The following is an 18,689-nucleotide window of genomic DNA, read 5'->3' on the forward strand; positions in this document are numbered from 1 at the left end:
TCCACCTTTCTGTATTTTACCTAAAATTTTCCTTGATCATTGCCTAACTTAAATTCCTCGTCAAAAACTAACTCGATTACTTCCTTTTTCTCAAAGATTTCGAAAATGCAACAAGAAATAATGGCGCTACCGTCGACCATTTTTCGCGACAAATCTCCATCTTCCGCCAACTCTGTCAGCCAATCGAAATCGACCCCCCCCCCCCCACCGCCGCTATTAGTGGCGCCACCATCGAAACCTCACGCGCAATGCTTACTTGCATCTCAGTTGATAAAAAATATGTCTTACTTAATTGATGATGTGAGAGATTCAAGTCTCGGAAATGGGAAACTTGGGGGAAATGCAATTACACTTTTCATTTTTATTAGCACTGAATAAAGTACAGTTTTACAAATGCTTTAATTGTCATCACATTTTTCCCATAGAGGTAGTCATAGCTTCAAGCCTTTACAAAGTAAATTATTTGAAAGATTCGTAAAAAAATTAATTGTTTCTTTCTCTCTGTTAAAAAACTAGAAACTGTGAAAGTTGTATTTCTATATATTGGCAGTAAATTAAAGAAAATAAAGAAGAAAAAATATTTTGTACTATTATATTGTCATATGGATCATATACCCTTCCATGTGTTGATGAAAAAATAAGAAGAAAAAAAAAGAGGAATGTACATATTCACGAATAGTACAACTTACAATTTTAACGTTTGTTGAATAGCTAATACGATCTTGCTAGCACTGATACCATAATGTTCAAGAAGAACGTCAGGAGGTCCAGACCTTGGAACTTCGGTAACGGCAAGCTTTTTCACGATAATATTACGTTCCAAAGAAACAGCGGATTGTACTGCTTCGCCCAAGCCACCTTCGACATAATGATCCTCGACAGTGAGAATTCTGCCACCAACTTCCTTTGCATTCTGCACGATCAAACCACTATCCAATGGTTTGATGGTAAACGGATCGATGATACGAACATAAATTCCAGCTACAGCTAATTCTTCAGCAGCTTTTAGAGCCTCATGCAGGGTGACGCCCGCTCCGATCACAAGAATTTCATCCTTTGGTGAGGATTTGATAACTTTAGCCTTGCCAATAGCAAAAGGCTCTTCGTTTTCGTAAAGAACAGCGGTAGCTGGTCTTGATGTACGAATAAAACAAATTCCTTTGGTATTTGCAGCAAGCTCTACTGCCCGCTCAGTTGAAACAGCGTCAGATGGATAAAAAACGGTTGAACCTGGAATACTGCGGAACATCGCAATATCTTCCAGTCCCATTTGTGAAGGGCCATCCTCGCCGATGGATACACCGCAATGAGAACCAACGAAGTTTACATTTGTTTGAGAAATAGCTCCCATACGAATCTGCAAAGGATGAAAAATGAGAGAGGCCATTATATTTTTTCTCATGCTTTAAAGTTTGAAAGAAACAGAAAGTAGTGCATACTTGATCAAAAGCACGGGTAAAGAAAGTAGCAAAGGCTGATACGAAAGGAACCGTCCTGCCCCTGCAAGCAGCTCCGATAGCTACGCCAACCGCATTTTGTTCGGCGATAAAGCATTCGATGAATCTTTGTGAATCAACTGTCTTTATTTTCTCGGAAAAGGTAGAGTTCTTTGTATCACCATCAAGCGCAATTACGCGAGAATTGTCTTTTGCCACCTAAACAATAAAAATCATTCAAATAAATTCATTCGACGACCCATTCCGTAGTAACCAAATGTAGTAATTCCACTAACCTTGGCTAAAGCAACACCATATGCTGCTCTCGTTGCCACTTGTTCACCAATCTTATAACTCGGAGGAGCTGCTAGTTTGATATTACTAATATCTATAACTGGAGCATCTTCTACCAGTGGTTTCTGGGGGTGAAGACCAGGTGGCCCAGCATTTTTCAAAAGTCCATTCAAATGCTGAAGACAATGAAAATTAAATAAACTCTGTACAAGCATTACTTACTATTACAAATACTCTTCTTTTAATCTTATACCTGAAGTACTTCACTGGCTTTAGACCCTAGTGGCTTTCCATGCCAATTTTCCGCATCCTCGATAGCTGGGAAGTTTTTGCCTTTAAAAGTTTTCGCCAATATTGCCGTGGGCTTTCCTTTAGTAATTTGTGCTTGATGAAAAGCCTATATTTTCAGTCGATTGAAATTAAATGAATATAAAGGACAAATGTTAATAATTTGAAAACAGTCATACTTTGGCTAATTCTTCGACGTCATGACCATCAACGACTAAAGCTTCGAAACCAAAGGCTACCAGTCTTTTGCGGTAAACCTCCATCTCGTGTTGAAGGGAAGTGGGTTCGCTTTGTCCGAGACGATTGATATCAAAAATGACGCAAAGATTGTCCAGATTATAATAAGAAGCAAAATGCAAAGCTTCCCATATCGAACCTTCCGCAGACTCACCATCGCCGACCAAGCAATAAGTCCTAAAATAATTAAAATTTAGTTGAGAAAGAACAACGTAATTTTTTCGAAAAAAATTTCTTTACCGACCTGTACGAAGCCTTATCAAAGTTTTTACCGACGTAGGACATACCGGCTGCAATAGAAAGTCCTTGACCCAACGACCCAGTACCGACATCAATAAAATTTAGTCTTGGAGTTGGGTGTCCTTCCAAATCGCTGTCGAACTTCCTCAATTTCAATAATTCGCTTGTTGGGAAAAGTCCAGCTTCAGCCCAAGCTGTAGAAATCATTTTTGGTTTTTATTTACTAAATCCAAATCTACTTTACATAGAAGTGTTTTTCTAATTACCAGCGTAAAGAATCGGAGCAGCATGTCCCTTGCTTAGAACGAATCTATCGTTACTTGCATCAAGAGGAGCGGAGACCTTGTAACGCATGGTGTGAAAAAACAATACAGACATAATTTCTGCCATTGAGGAACATGATGTAGGGTGTCTGAAAACAAATACAAAAGTATGAATTGTCTGGTTGCTATTATTACTATATTCACGTGTGTTTCTTGTATAACCCGTTATCTTTGGGTCGAAATGTCACGTCCTTTATAAGATTATCGGGCATGACATTAGATAGTCAAATCCAATAATTGCTCAATAAAGAAAAATTTTTCCAACTTATCACTCTTACCAGTACAGCAGTAAAACCAAATTTCCAATCGTATTTCTAAATCTAATAAAGTACTTTGTTTATTTCTGTGGTTGAGATTATAGTTAGTTTATGTATATTAAAAAGTGAAAGAATAAAGAATAAAAGTTAACCGTCTATAGTTAGGAAAATTACCCGCTTTTTGAAGCTTCTGTAGCTTGAATTGCATCGATTCTTAACTTATTAGCCATATTTTGCAATTTCTCCATATTCTTGTTGTGTACAATGTTTTAAGCTATTTCGTATCCGTACTAAAAGCTCGATCAGCACTGATGTAAACTGATGCCGCTACCGGCGAGACTAGCAAGTACTACATCAGTAAAGTCAAGCGATGCAAAAGTAAACTATTTAGAACAGACACTTCCCCTCCCAACCTCAACATCCCACCGATCGCACAGGAACAGCAAACACAAAAGCTGTGTTTTATTTAGCTACACTTTTAACACTTTTCTACACTTTCCGTATTTCTGTCTTTGTCCATTGTATAAGTTGAAACCTTAAAAAGTGCACAAAGTGTAAAAAGTGTAGCAACTTTTTGCTAAATAAAACACAGCTAAAGTTAAGAAAGTTGCGCGCGAAATATGCGCGGGAATTCTTCGATCCTTTTTCTTAACCTCTACCTTGTGCTCATTTCACAAAACTATCTACATGCTTAGTATCAATAACCATGAAGCGATAATACTGATTAACAAAAATGAATAATTAACAATAAAGAAGCTAATTTTCAAAACTCCCTCGATTGTGCACTGGAGCGAAATTTTGTTTTACATAACAACTCTGGAGATGGCTATGGAATAACTGATGACTCGGAAGCGAGGAAACGGTAGTAACTAAAACGTGGCTAGTGTATACACAAACCATGATAATATTGTAATATGAACGCTTATTACGTCTCTTCAATCTGAAAAATAAACTACCGTTTGTTAATATTGCTTTATTATAATTTTTTTCGAGCTTTGCATAAATTGTTTAATAACAGAAAGCTAGTCAGTCACCTTGAATACCGTGCACTGTCATGGCGTTAATGCAGTAACAATATATGTAAAACGTACGTTGTTAGTTGACGTCAATTTCACCAGATCATGAATCTATTATAAAAGTATGGAGAAAAATAACGTTACTAATTTTTTAAAGTTTCATGCCCCCGAGACGTTATATTACCTAAAGGCAAATCTCTTAATTTTTTCCCCTTGTCGCATAATAGGATGTATATCACTTTCCATAAAGGTCAAGTGTCTCCATAGTATTACGCAACGAAATATCAACTCGGACACCACGAGAAACTTTGCTACTTTACGAAAATCTTATATTAATAGATATATTGAATTAATGAAAAGGAAGAGAGGGGACACTAAAATAAAAATTCCACATGCGGTGTGCCCGGTTGTTTTACTGTATCAGAATATAGTAGAGTGTATTATATCAAAACTGTGTGGCCACTGAATTACCGGCAAAAATCACGCGTTGATTGTAATCGTGAAAGCGACATATTATGATTAGCATGACATGGCAATAATGATTAAAAATATAGTCTTGATTATTATTTAATCCTTACCCAGATTTACTAGCCTGCGTGGATTCGATCGAATGAATTCTAAGCTTTGTCGCAATATCTTTGAGCTCCTGTATAGTTTTTGATTCTGGTTTATGATAGAAAGTCGCCATTATTTCTTACTTCGGAACGTGATTGTCTATGTATTATATCTTAGCTGTTCCTTAAAAATTATGAGATGCAACAAGTAATGTTCGAATCGCACCGCACCAAAGTAAACGCAAATTCGCTGCTTATGTGTCTGTTCGTGCGTTGGCCCTATGTGGTGTTTCTCACTGCTTAGGCTTACTGCGGTATTTGTGATAAATATGGCTATGGCGAGTGGCGACGATGGCGACACATACGAAAGGCATGAACTTCCACTTATGTAGATGGGACTGTAGCGGAACAGCGCCACGGGTAGCCATTGTAGGCTTGTAGCCTTGCCTTGTTCAGTAATCGCCCAGGTATGGCTTTCCCATAATTTTTCGATGCTTTTAGGAATCGCATTAAAAAGACCAGTGCTTTTACTTCCCGCACCCGCACCTAAAGCCTACGGCACACTATGCTGGATTTCGTGCTAGAATGCTTGCTAGATTTATGAGGACCAATGAGATTATTATATTTAATTCACAAATGAATCATCATTGGTCTTCACAATTCTAGCAAGCATTCTAGCACGAAATCCAGCATAGTGTGCCGTAGGCTTAACTCACTCGCTTGCTTCGTTCGTATGTATATACTACAACTTTAAATTGAATCGTGTGTGCTTTCAGCTATAGTGTATAGTAATCATTTTCCGTGTTAAATTACAGAGTGAAGCTAGCTGAACCACACACGATTCAATTTTCCACTGATTTCCCACTGTGCGCTACATACACCATAGGAAATTGATTCGGCGACCTTTCAGTTAACTTCACTTCGTACTTTCTCTACGAATTTCAAAGACGGCGATCAATTTTCCACAGTGTCTATACACTATTAAAAAAACTTATAAAAAACTTCGTCTGAGCTCGATAAATTTCGTTATACACGTCAGATGTAAGCGGGAACTATAAATAGTATAAATGCAGACATTTGTTTAACAGAACATCATTTATTATAACATGCAGATGTTTTAAAATATTTATTAACTACATTTTTTATTGTAAATTAATTGCAAAATAGCATATATAATGACGATATTCACTTACAAAAGAATTATTTTTAAACGGCACTACGCGACACGAATTTTTTAAATGTCACTACACGGCGTGGAATTTTTAAAAGCGCATTCATTTTAGAATAAGACCGTCTAATGTATAACAAATATTATTTTATTAAACTGTAGTGAGTTCATTTTATAGTTCATTTAACTTCAAAATAAAATGATGAGAATTATGGGTTAAGAGAGTCCTTGAGTCTTCTACTTTTAATCGTGCAAGCACTAAACACGCACACGCGTGTGCTGCACACTGACAATTTTTACGAGTTTTCTAATTATTACACTTCTTTTACAAATGAAAGCTTTTATTTTCATCACATACAGTATTCCATTAAATTATTGTATTATATAAAATCAATAATAATGAATGAAAATTTACTTAAAATTAATTAAACTGTAACAAAATAATTTATTTTAATTAAATTTACATAGATTTATTAAAGAGCGGTAAAATTTTATTAACATAATAATAAAATAGCACGTATTTGATGAAAATAAAACACTACATTATTTTCAATCGCGACTAATGCGAAATAAATGTCAGTGATTATAAAAAGAAACAGCGCGATTTACTGACAACTCATACGCGGAAATTTGATAGATAAACTGAAACTCGCGCTTCAAAAAAATACCATCCGGGACAGGTACTACTCGTTAAGATTCTTTTTCACTGGCTTCTAAAACGCTAAATTTGCCATATGATATAAAATTGTTAACATTGCAATGTATTAGCATAAGTATTTTCGAAAAAATGGTCAATCCGTACTTGGCAAAATAATCATTTTAAAAGTTGGTGAAAGAGATCCTACTCATACCGATAGCAGTCGCAACTGATTTGCGGATTATCTCAAATTGCAACCAATCAGGTGCGATTGCTAATTAACCCGCCCACAATAAGCGATACCTGTTCCGCATGGCCCTCTCGCGTAGCGGGTACATCAACTCAGTTATCAATTATCCGCGTACCGGTCGTCAGTGGATCCCGCGTTGTGGTTTTTCGTAACCACTGAGTACTGACATTTAGTTTAAATTAGTCGCGATTAAAAATAATTTAATGTTTTATTTTCATCACATATGAGCTATTTATTTTATAATATTAATAAAATTGTGCCGCGTTTTATAAAATTTAAATAAATTTAATTAGCTTTTATTATTTTTATACAAACAATTTAAATTTATTTAAGATTTTATTAATTATTATAATTTTCTAAATAAATTTAAAATTCTCGTTAAAATTTTTTAATAGTGTTGTGCAATTATAAGTATTCGGCATTGGTGACAATAAATTGTTTAAAAATTAAACTTAACTTTTCTATATAATTTCCGCATATTTAATTATGTCAAGAGGGAAATTTAAGTAATGCAGTTGGGATATTTTAATAGAATATATAGTAATGAATGCAGTGTTTGATGAAAATAAAAGCTTTTATCTGTGTGTAATTCGCGTAATAAATAGAAAATTTGTGACTACAGTCAGTGCGGAGCGTGTCTATTTTGTATGTGTGTGTGAGTGCTGCAGCGAATAAAGACAGAAGCCTCAAAGACTGTTAAAGCCTGCCAGTTTTACTTTAATTATATTAAAGTTAAATAAATTAAAATTAACTCTATAAAATTACATGCAATAATTTATTTCTCTTACGGTTAGCTACTTCACTAAAGAGTGAGAGAGCGCGTTTAAAAATTTCACGTCGAGGAGTGTCGTTTGAAAAATCCGAGTCTCGTAGTGTCAGTCGATAAGTGCTCGTCGTGGAGTGCGGTTTTCCAGAGTAATATACCTTAAAATAAAACTCGCGTCACGAAATGCCGTTTGAAAAATCCGAGTTTCGAAGTGTCAATCGATAAGTGTTCGTCGCGCAGTGCGGTTGTCCCGCGTAGTATACGTTGAAATAAAATTCGCAACGCGCGCGCCGAGCAGTGCCGTTTGAAAAATCCGAGTTTCGAAGTGTCAGTCGATAAGTGTTCGTCACGGAATGCGGTTGTCCCGCGTATTATACGTTGAAATAAAAATCGCGCCGAGCAGTGCTGTTTGAAAAATCCAAGTTTCGTAGTGTCAGTCGATAATTGTTCGTCGCGGGGTGCGATTGTTCCGCGTAGTATACGTTGAAATAAAATTCGAGTCGCGCGCGCGCATACCGTTTGCAAAATCCTAGTTACGTAGTGTCAGTCGATAAGTGTTCGTCGCGGAATGCGGTTGTCCCGCGTAGTATACGTTGAAATAAAAATCGCGCCGAGCAGTGCCGTTTGAAAAATCCGAGTTTCGTAGTGTCAGCCGATAAGTGTTCGTCGCGGAGTGCGGTTGTCCCACGTAGTATACGTTAAAAAAAATCGCGTCGCGCACTGCTGATTTAAAAATTAGAATCTGTAGTGACAGTCATGAACTGCTCGTCGCGTAGTGCGGTTCTCCCGCGTAGTGTACGTTTAAAAGGAATCGCGTCGCGTAGTGCCTTTTGAATAATCCGAGTCTCGTAATGTCAGTCGTGAAGTGCTCGTCGCGTAGTGCGGTTGTCCCGCCTATAGTGCAAGTTAAAGACAAATCGCGTCGCGTAGTGCGGTTCCCCCGCGTAGTGTACGTTTAAAAGAAATCGCGTAGCGCACTGCTGATTTAAAAATCAGAATCTGTAGTGACAGTCGTGAACTGCTCGTCGCGTAGTGCGGTTCTCCCGCGTAGTGTACGTTTAAAAGAAATCGCGTAGCGCACTGCTACTTTAAAAATCCGAGTCTCTAGTGTCAGTCGTGAACTACTTGTCGCGTAGGGCGGTTCTCCTGCATAGTGTACGTTAAAAAGAAATCGCGTAGCGCACTTCTGAATTAAAAATCAGAATTTGTAATGACAGTTGTGAAGTGCTCGTCGCGTAGTGCGGTTCTCCTGCGTAGTGTACGTTAAAAAGAAATCGAGTAGCGCACAGCTGCTTTAAAAATCCGAGTCTGTAGTGTCAGTCGTGAACTGCTCGTAGCGTAGTGCGGTTGTCCCGGTAATGTACGTTAAAAAGAAATCGCGTAGCGCACTGCTACTTTAAAAATCCAAGTCTCGAAGTGTCAGTTGTGAAGTGCTCGTCGCGTAGTGCGGTTCTCTCGCGTAGTGTTCGTTAAAAAGAAATCGCGGAGCGCACTTCTGAATTAAAAATCAGAATTTGTAATGACAGTTGTGAAGTGCTCGTCGCGTAGTGCGGTTCTCCTGCGTAGTGTACGTTAAAAAGAAATCGCGTAGCGCACAGCTGCTTTAAAAATCCGAGTCTGTAGTGTCAGTCGTGAACTGCTCGTAGCGTAGTGCGGTTGTCCCGGTAATGTACGTTAAAAAGAAATCGCGTAGCGCACTGCTACTTTAAAAATCCAACTCTCGAAGTGTCAGTTGTGAAGTGCTCGTCGCGTAGTGCGGTTCTCTCGCGTAGTGTTCGTTAAAAAGAAATCGCGGAGCGCACTTCTGAATTAAAAATCAAGATTTGTAATGACAGTTGTGAAGTGCTCGTCGCGTAGTGCGGTTCTCCTGCGTAGTGTACGTTAAAAAGAATTAAATCGCGTAGCACACTGCTACTTTAAAAATCCGAGTCTGTAGTGTCAGTCGTGAACTGCTAGTCGCGTAGTGCAGTTGTCCCGAGTGTACGTTAAAAAGAAATCGCGTAGCGCACTGCTATTTTAAAAATCCAAGTCTCGAAGTGTCAGTTGTGAAGTGCTCGTCGCGTAGTGCGGTTCTCTCGCGCAGTGTACGTTAAAAAGAAATCGCGTAGCGCACTGCTACTTTAAAAATCCAAGTCTCGAAGTGTCAGTTGTGAAGTGCTCGTCGCGTAGTGCGGTTCTCTCGCGTAGTGTTCGTTAAAAAGAAATCGCGTAGCGCACTGCTACTTTAAAAATCAGAATCTGTAGTGACGGTCGTGAACTGCTCGTCGCGGAGTGCGGTTGTCCCACGTAGTATACATTAAAAAAAATCGCGTCGCGCGCACTGCTGATTTAAAAATTAGAATCTGTAGTGACAGTCGTGAACTGCTCGTCGCGTAGTGCGGTTCTCCCGCGTAGTGTACGTTTAAAAGGAATCGCGTCGCGTAGTGCCTTTTGAATAATCCGAGTCTCGTAATGTCAGTCGTGAAGTGCTCGTCGCGTAGTGCGGTTGTCCCGCCTAGTGCAAGTTAAAGACAAATCGCGTCGCGTAGTGCGGTTCTCCCGCGTAGTGTACGTTAAAAAGAAATCGCGTAGCGCACAGCTGCTTTAAAAATCCGAGTCTGTAGTGTCAGTCGTGAACTGCTCGTAGCGTAGTGCGGTTGTCCCGGTAATATACGTTAAAAAGAAATCGCGTAGCGCACTGCTACCCTAAAAATCCAAGTCTCGAAGTGTCAGTTGTGAAGTGCTCGTCGCGTAGTGCGGTTCTCTCGCGTAGTGTTCGTTAAAAAGAAATCGCGGAGCGCACTTCTGAATTAAAAATCAGAATTTGTAATGACAGTTGTGAAGTGCTCGTCGCGTAGTGCGGTTCTCCTGCGTAGTGTACGTTAAAAAGAAATCGCGTCGCGTAGTGCCTTTTGAATAATCCGAGTCTCGTAGTGTCAGTCGTGAAGTGCTCGTCGCGTAATGCGGTTGTCGCGAGAAGTGTACCTTAAAAAGAATTCGCGCAGTGCCGTTTAAAAATTATTTTTTCGCGAGTGCATAACGTCAGCGTCCTCATCTCCATCGTCATCATAAACGCCATTATCATTGCCATCAACATCACCATTCCCATCTTCGGTATTATCGCAGAATATGTATGAATTATGGCTGGGAATTCGCTGAATGAGTGAGTCCCACGGGTAAAACCGTTGAAATTTTTTTTATTAACTAAAGAATGACCAAAAACCTATCAGTGGTTACAGTTGGCCATTCTTCGGTTAAAATCATTTCTTGTTTTGTTTTTAATGTTTTTCAGATCCTCCGTATCATCTATTTCTATTTTGCGCGTATTTTCTGTTTTTCATTAGGTTTAGATTGGCGTTATATGTAGGCTCTTTAGCTTTGTGAATTAGATAGTCATTATAGTTTTCGGTATTAGGTAGGGTATCATTTTGAGGTTTCTTAATTCCTTTTAAAATAAAGGGAATCACCTCAACTTCATTTTCCACGGAGATTCTATCTTCCCACATGTCCAGTTCAACTAATAAAGGCACATCTTAATTGAATTAACGTTCACTCTCGAGAGAGAAAGATGCATCTCAATTAATAACTAGAATCAAATACCATTTTCCCTTTTTTTTTAAAATCGTATGTTTTTGGTAGAATCTTCGTATTAAATACCATTTTTGCCAGTTCTTGAAATTCCAAATTATAAAATGAAATATGGAAATATTTTGTTTGAAAAACCTTCCATATTTCAGGTTAAATACTCGTTTTTTCAAATTTTATTAACATTTCTTATTTTCAGGTGGAGTGGAAGAGGACTATTCCTAGTGGCAAAACTGTCCAATATCGATATATATTCAATATGGAATTCATACCAACCCTGTACCCTTTTCTCCATCAGTTGGAGAAAGACAAACCATTATTTGGAGTCAAACCATCATCAGAGGAGGACGTACTGACAAATATCCTAATTATTATTCTATTTTTCATACTTGCTTAATTTTTTTAAGTTTTAAGAGGGACAAGTATAGGGCAAGGCTGTCAACGAGTAAGGCTTAATTACCTGTCCGTTTACTTAAGTCCACATTTATTTAAATAATTTCAAGGATAGATAAATTTAATCTTATTATTTTCATTCATTGTTAATTCAAGTACAGGTGTTTATTGAGAAGTGGACTCTCGAGTGTCAACTGGCTCGGGCTGATCCTCCTTCAGCGATTATCAACCCTTACTTACTTTGTCCTTGTGGACTCTCGACGTTGGCTCATTAAGATCACCTAATAGGGGTCCATCTTTATTGATGTGTAAATCGTTTCCTCGACGTAGTAGTTCTTCGTTTGACAACTCGGATCCACAACAAGGGACAAAGAAAGTAAGGGTTATTAGTCACTGAGGAGAGTATCAGCCGTGATCTGGTCGACCTTTGTGTGAATTAACATTCACGCTCGAGAGGAGGAAGCTTCTCAACTAACCGCTGGAAAGAAGTAACAATTTCGTTAGCTTCTCTGTTCATTCACTTTTTGTAGCATGCTTCATTAATTTATATCTTTGTCTGTCCTTGAAATTCCCAATTAGAATCTGAAAGGTGGAAATATTTTCCTTGAAAATCCTTCCACATTTCGGGTTGAATACTCGTTTTTTCAATTTTATTTTTGTTTTCTTTCTGTTTCAGTTGGAGCGGGAGAGAGCAATGGATAGTGACCGCATTTTCCCAATATCGACATAAATCCAACACTAATCATGCGCCATTGCCATCCTGGGTTGGACCAAGTCAAACCCTCACTTGGAATCGGGACACCATCGGGAGAGGACGTACTGGCAAATAATTTATTTTTTTATTTCTCATACTTGTTTAATTTATTTTATGTTTTAGGAAGGACTCTTGTAGGACAAGGCTGTCAACGAGTACGGCTTAATTACCAGTCCGTTTACTTAAGTCCACATTTATTTAAATAATTTCAAGGATAGATAAATTCAATCTTATTATTTTCATTCATTGTTAATTCAAGTACAGGTGTTTATTGAGAAGTGGACTCTCGAGTGTCAACTGGCTCGGGCTGATCCTCCTTCAGCGACTATCAACCCTTACTTACTTTGTCCTTGTGGACTCTCGACGTTGGCTCATTAAGTTCACCTAATAGGGGTCCATCTTTATTGATGTGTAAATCGTTTCCTCGACGTAGTAGTTCTTCGTGTGACAACTCGGATCCACACCAAGGGACAAAGAATGTAAGGGTTATTAGTCACTGAGGAGAGTATCAGCCGTGATCTGGTCGACCTTTGTGTGAATTAACATTCACGCTCGAGAGGAGGAAGCTTCTCAACTAACCGCTGGAAAGAAGTAACAATTTCGTTAGCTTCTCTGTTCATTCACTTTTTGTAGCATGCTTCATTAATTTATATCTTTGTCTGTCCTTGAAATTCCCAATTAGAATCTGAAATGTGGAAATATTTTCCTTGAAAATCCTTCCACATTTCGGGTTGAATACTCGTTTTTTCAATTTCATTTTTATTTTCTTTCTGTTTCAGTTGGAGCGGGAGAGAGCCATGGATAGTGACCGCATTTTCCCAATATCGACATAAATCCAACACTAATCATGCGCCATTGCCATCCTGGGTTGGACCAAGTCAAACCCTCACTTGGAATCGGGACATCATCGGGAGAGGACGTACTGGCTAATAATTTATTTTTTTATTTCTCATACTTGTTTAATTTATTTTATGTTTTAGGAAGGACTCTTGTAGGACAAGGCTGTCAACGAGTACGGCTTAATTACCAGTCCGTTTACTTAAGTCCACATTTATTTAAATAATTTCAAGGATAGGCAAATTTACTTTTATTACTTTCATTCATTGTTAATTCAAGTACAGGTGTTTATTGAGAAGTGGACTCTCGAGTGTCAACTGGCTCGGGCTGATACTCCTTCAGTGACTATCAACCCTTACTTACTTTGTCCTTGTGGACTCTCGATGTTGGCTCATTAAGTTCACCTAATAGGGGTCCATCTTTATTGATGTGTAAATCGTTTCCTCGACGTAGTAGTTCTTCGTTTGACAACTCGGATCCACAACAAGGGACAAAGAAAGTAAGGGTTATTAGTCACTGAGGAGAGTATCAGCCGTGATCTGGTCGACCTTTGTGTGAATTAACATTCACGCTCGAGAGGAGGAAGCTTCTCAACTAACCGCTGGAAAGAAGTAACAATTTCGTTAGCTTCTCTGTTCATTCACTTTTTGTAGCATGCTTCATTAATTTATATCTTTGTCTGTCCTTGAAATTCCCAATTAGAATCTGAAAGGTGGAAATATTTTCCTTGAAAATCCTTCCACATTTCGGGTTGAATACTCGTTTTTTCAATTTTATTTTTGTTTTCTTTCTGTTTCAGTTGGAGCGGGAGAGAGCAATGGATAGTGACCGCATTTTCCCAATATCGACATAAATCCAACACTAATCATGCGCCATTGCCATCCTGGGTTGGACCAAGTCAAACCCTCACTTGGAATCGGGACACCATCGGGAGAGGACGTACTGGCAAATAATTTATTTTTTTATTTCTCATACTTGTTTAATTTATTTTATGTTTTAGGAAGGACTCTTGTAGGACAAGGCTGTCAACGAGTACGGCTTAATTACCAGTCCGTTTACTTAAGTCCACATTTATTTAAATAATTTCAAGGATAGGCAAATTTACTTTTATTACTTTCATTCATTGTTAATTCAAGTACAGGTGTTTATTGAGAAGTGGACTCTCGAGTGTCAACTGGCTCGGGCTGATCCTCCTTCAGTGACTATCAACCCTTACTTACTTTGTCCTTGTGGACTCTCGATGTTGGCTCATTAAGTTCACCTAATAGGGGTCCATCTTTATTGATGTGTAAATCGTTTCCTCGACGTAGTAGTTCTTCGTTTGACAACTCGGATCCACAACAAGGGACAAAGAAAGTAAGGGTTATTAGTCACTGAGGAGAGTATCAGCCGTGATCTGGTCGACCTTTGTGTGAATTAACATTCACGCTCGAGAGGAGGAAGCTTCTCAACTAACCGCTGGAAAGAAGTAACAATTTCGTTAGCTTCTCTGTTCATTCACTTTTTGTAGCATGCTTCATTAATTTATATCTTTGTCTGTCCTTGAAATTCCCAATTAGAATCTGAAATGTGGAAATATTTTCCTTGAAAATCCTTCCACATTTCGGGTTGAATACTCGTTTTTTCAATTTTATTTTTATTTTCTTTCTGTTTCAGTTGGAGCGGGAGAGAGCCATGGATAGTGACCGCATTTTCCCAATATCGACATAAATCCAACACTAATCATGCGCCATTGCCATCCTGGGTTGGACCAAGTCAAACCCTCACTTGGAATCGGGACATCATCGGGAGAGGACGTACTGGCTAATAATTTATTTTTTTATTTCTCATACTTGTTTAATTTATTTTATGTTTTAGGAAGGACTCTTGTAGGACAAGGCTGTCAACGAGTACGGCTTAATTACCAGTCCGTTTACTTAAGTCCACATTTATTTAAATAATTTCAAGGATAGGCAAATTTACTTTTATTACTTTCATTCATTGTTAATTCAAGTACAGGTGTTTATTGAGAAGTGGACTCTCGAGTGTCAACTGGCTCGGGCTGATCCTCCTTCAGCGATTATCAACCCTTACTTACTTTGTCCTTGTGGACTCTCGACGTTGGCTCATTAAGATCACCTAATAGGGGTCCATCTTTATTGATGTGTAAATCGTTTCCTCGACGTAGTAGTTCTTCGTTTGACAACTCGGATCCACAACAAGGGACAAAGAAAGTAAGGGTTATTAGTCACTGAGGAGAGTATCAGCCGTGATCTGGTCGACCTTTGTGTGAATTAACATTCACGCTCGAGAGGAGGAAGCTTCTCAACTAACCGCTGGAAAGAAGTAACAATTTCGTTAGCTTCTCTGTTCATTCACTTTTTGTAGCATGCTTCATTAATTTATATCTTTGTCTGTCCTTGAAATTCCCAATTAGAATCTGAAAGGTGGAAATATTTTCCTTGAAAATCCTTCCACATTTCGGGTTGAATACTCGTTTTTTCAATTTTATTTTTGTTTTCTTTCTGTTTCAGTTGGAGCGGGAGAGAGCAATGGATAGTGACCGCATTTTCCCAATATCGACATAAATCCAACACTAATCATGCGCCATTGCCATCCTGGGTTGGACCAAGTCAAACCCTCACTTGGAATCGGGACACCATCGGGAGAGGACGTACTGGCAAATAATTTATTTTTTTATTTCTCATACTTGTTTAATTTATTTTATGTTTTAGGAAGGACTCTTGTAGGACAAGGCTGTCAACGAGTACGGCTTAATTACCAGTCCGTTTACTTAAGTCCACATTTATTTAAATAATTTCAAGGATAGATAAATTCAATCTTATTATTTTCATTCATTGTTAATTCAAGTACAGGTGTTTATTGAGAAGTGGACTCTCGAGTGTCAACTGGCTCGGGCTGATCCTCCTTCAGCGACTATCAACCCTTACTTACTTTGTCCTTGTGGACTCTCGACGTTGGCTCATTAAGTTCACCTAATAGGGGTCCATCTTTATTGATGTGTAAATCGTTTCCTCGACGTAGTAGTTCTTCGTGTGACAACTCGGATCCACACCAAGGGACAAAGAATGTAAGGGTTATTAGTCACTGAGGAGAGTATCAGCCGTGATCTGGTCGACCTTTGTGTGAATTAACATTCACGCTCGAGAGGAGGAAGCTTCTCAACTAACCGCTGGAAAGAAGTAACAATTTCGTTAGCTTCTCTGTTCATTCACTTTTTGTAGCATGCTTAATTAATTTATATCTTTGTCTCTCCTTGAAATTCCCAATTAGAATCTGAAATGTGGAAATATTTTCCTTGAAAATCCTTCCACATTTCGGGTTGAATACTCGTTTTTTCAATTTCATTTTTATTTTCTTTCTGTTTCAGTTGGAGCGGGAGAGAGCCATGGATAGTGACCGCATTTTCCCAATATCGACATAAATCCAACACTAATCATGCGCCATTGCCATCCTGGGTTGGACCAAGTCAAACCCTCACTTGGAATCGGGACATCATCGGGAGAGGACGTACTGGCAAATAATTTATTTTTTTATATCTCATACTTGTTTAATTTATTTTATGTTTTAGGAAGGACTCTTGTAGGACAAGGCTGTCAACGAGTACGGCTTAATTACCAGTCCGTTTACTTAAGTCCACATTTATTTAAATAATTTCAAGGATAGGCAAATTTACTTTTATTACTTTCATTCATTGTTAATTCAAGTACAGGTGTTTATTGAGAAGTGGACTCTCGAGTGTCAACTGGCTCGGGCTGATCCTCCTTCAGTGACTATCAACCCTTACTTACTTTGTCCTTGTGGACTCTCGATGTTGGCTCATTAAGTTCACCTAATAGGGGTCCATCTTTATTGATGTGTAAATCGTTTCCTCGACGTAGTAGTTCTTCGTTTGACAACTCGGATCCACAACAAGGGACAAAGAAAGTAAGGGTTATTAGTCACTGAGGAGAGTATCAGCCGTGATCTGGTCGACCTTTGTGTGAATTAACATTCACGCTCGAGAGGAGGAAGCTTCTCAACTAACCGCTGGAAAGAAGTAACAATTTCGTTAGCTTCTCTGTTCATTCACTTTTTGTAGCATGCTTCATTAATTTATATATTTGTCTGTCCTTGAAATTCCCAATTAGAATCTGAAATGTGGAAATATTTTCCTTGAAAATCCTTCCACATTTCGGGTTGAATACTCGTTTTTTCAATTTTATTTTTATTTTCTTTCTGTTTCAGTTGGAGCGGGAGAGAGCCATGGATAGTGACCGCATTTTCCCAATATCGACATAAATCCAACACTAATCATGCGCCATTGCCATCCTGGGTTGGACCAAGTCAAACCCTCACTTGGAATCGGGACATCATCGGGAGAGGACGTACTGGCAAATAATTTATTTTTTTATTTCTCATACTTGTTTAATTTATTTTATGTTTTAGGAAGGACTCTTGTAGGACAAGGCTGTCAACGAGTACGGCTTAATTACCAGTCCGTTTACTTAAGTCCACATTTATTTAAATAATTTCAAGGATAGGCAAATTTACTTTTATTACTTTCATTCATTGTTAATTCAAGTACAGGTGTTTATTGAGAAGTGGACTCTCGAGTGTCAACTGGCTCGGGCTGATCCTCCTTCAGTGACTATCAACCCTTACTTACTTTGTCCTTGTGGACTCTCGATGTTGGCTCATTAAGTTCACCTAATAGGGGTCCATCTTTATTGATGTGTAAATCGTTTCCTCGACGTAGTAGTTCTTCGTTTGACAACTCGGATCCACAACAAGGGACAAAGAAAGTAAGGGTTATTAGTCACTGAGGAGAGTATCAGCCGTGATCTGGTCGACCTTTGTGTGAATTAACATTCACGCTCGAGAGGAGGAAGCTTCTCAACTAACCGCTGGAAAGAAGTAACAATTTCGTTAGCTTCTCTGTTCATTCACTTTTTGTAGCATGCTTCATTAATTTATATCTTTGTCTGTCCTTGAAATTCCCAATTAGAATCTGAAATGTGGAAATATTTTCCTTGAAAATCCTTCCACATTTCGGGTTGAATACTCGTTTTTTCAATTTTATTTTTATTTTCTTTCTGTTTCAGTTGGAGCGGGAGAGAGCCATGGATAGTGACCGCATTTTCCCAATATCGACATAAATCCAACACTAATCATGCGCCATTGCCATCCTGGGTTGGACCAAGTCAAACCCTCACTTGGAATCGGGACATCATCGGGAGAGGACGTACTGGCTAATAATTTATTTTTTTATTTCTCATACTTGTTTAATTTATTTTATGTTTTAGGAAGGACTCTTGTAGGACAAGGCTGTCAACGAGTACGGCTTAATTACCAGTCCGTTTACTTAAGTCCACATTTATTTAAATAATTTCAAGGATAGGCAAATTTACTTTTATTACTTTCATTCATTGTTAATTCAAGTACAGGTGTTTATTGAGAAGTGGACTCTCGAGTGTCAACTGGCTCGGGCTGATACTCCTTCAGTGACTATCAACCCTTACTTACTTTGTCCTTGTGGACTCTCGATGTTGGCTCATTAAGTTCACCTAATAGGGGTCCATCTTTATTGATGTGTAAATCGTTTCCTCGACGTAGTAGTTCTTCGTTTGACAACTCGGATCCACAACAAGGGACAAAGAAAGTAAGGGTTATTAGTCACTGAGGAGAGTATCAGC

At 38.5% G+C, this 18,689-nt stretch overlaps 1 protein-coding gene across 2 annotated transcripts; it reads right to left on the reverse strand.

The window, feature by feature from the left end:
• Positions 1-341: 341 nt before the first annotated feature.
• Positions 342-4,996, reverse strand: LOC136775330 (transketolase-like protein 2). Of its 2 annotated transcripts, none has more exons than XM_066730011.1 (8): positions 4,670-4,996; positions 2,762-2,907; positions 2,500-2,689; positions 2,198-2,432; positions 1,984-2,127; positions 1,733-1,906; positions 1,440-1,655; positions 342-1,357 (listed from the first exon to the last, which is right to left on the reverse strand). In XM_066730011.1, the coding sequence occupies exons 1-8, from the start codon at positions 4,777-4,779 to the stop codon at positions 686-688; spliced, it is 1,887 nt and encodes a 628-aa protein (XP_066586108.1). In that variant the 5' UTR covers positions 4,780-4,996; the 3' UTR covers positions 342-685. The 2 variants fall into 2 exon arrangements, with proteins under 2 accessions (XP_066586108.1, XP_066586109.1); XM_066730012.1 differs by lacking the exon at positions 4,670-4,996 and adding an exon at positions 3,250-3,420.
• Between the last annotated feature and the right edge of the window lie 13,693 nt (positions 4,997-18,689).

This window comes from Prorops nasuta, unplaced genomic scaffold (genome assembly GCF_024137725.1).
Source record: "Prorops nasuta isolate Cenicafe-Biocafe unplaced genomic scaffold, Cenicafe_Pnas_1.2 PNAS00008, whole genome shotgun sequence".
In the NCBI taxonomy this organism is placed as follows: domain Eukaryota; kingdom Metazoa; phylum Arthropoda; class Insecta; order Hymenoptera; family Bethylidae; genus Prorops; species Prorops nasuta.

Bases quoted from the DNA above. Each gene is read 5' to 3' on its own strand.
- LOC136775330 (XM_066730011.1), bottom strand. From the start codon at position 4,779: ATGGCGACTTTCTATCATAAACCAGAATCAAAAACTATACAGGAGCTC. The intron at 1,907-1,983 runs GTATAAGATTAA...CATTGTCTTCAG, and splicing joins AAGCCAGTGAAGTACTTCAG to CATTTGAATGGACTTTTGAA. The intron at 1,656-1,732 runs GTTAGTGGAATT...TTTATTGTTTAG, and splicing joins ATGGTGTTGCTTTAGCCAAG to GTGGCAAAAGACAATTCTCG.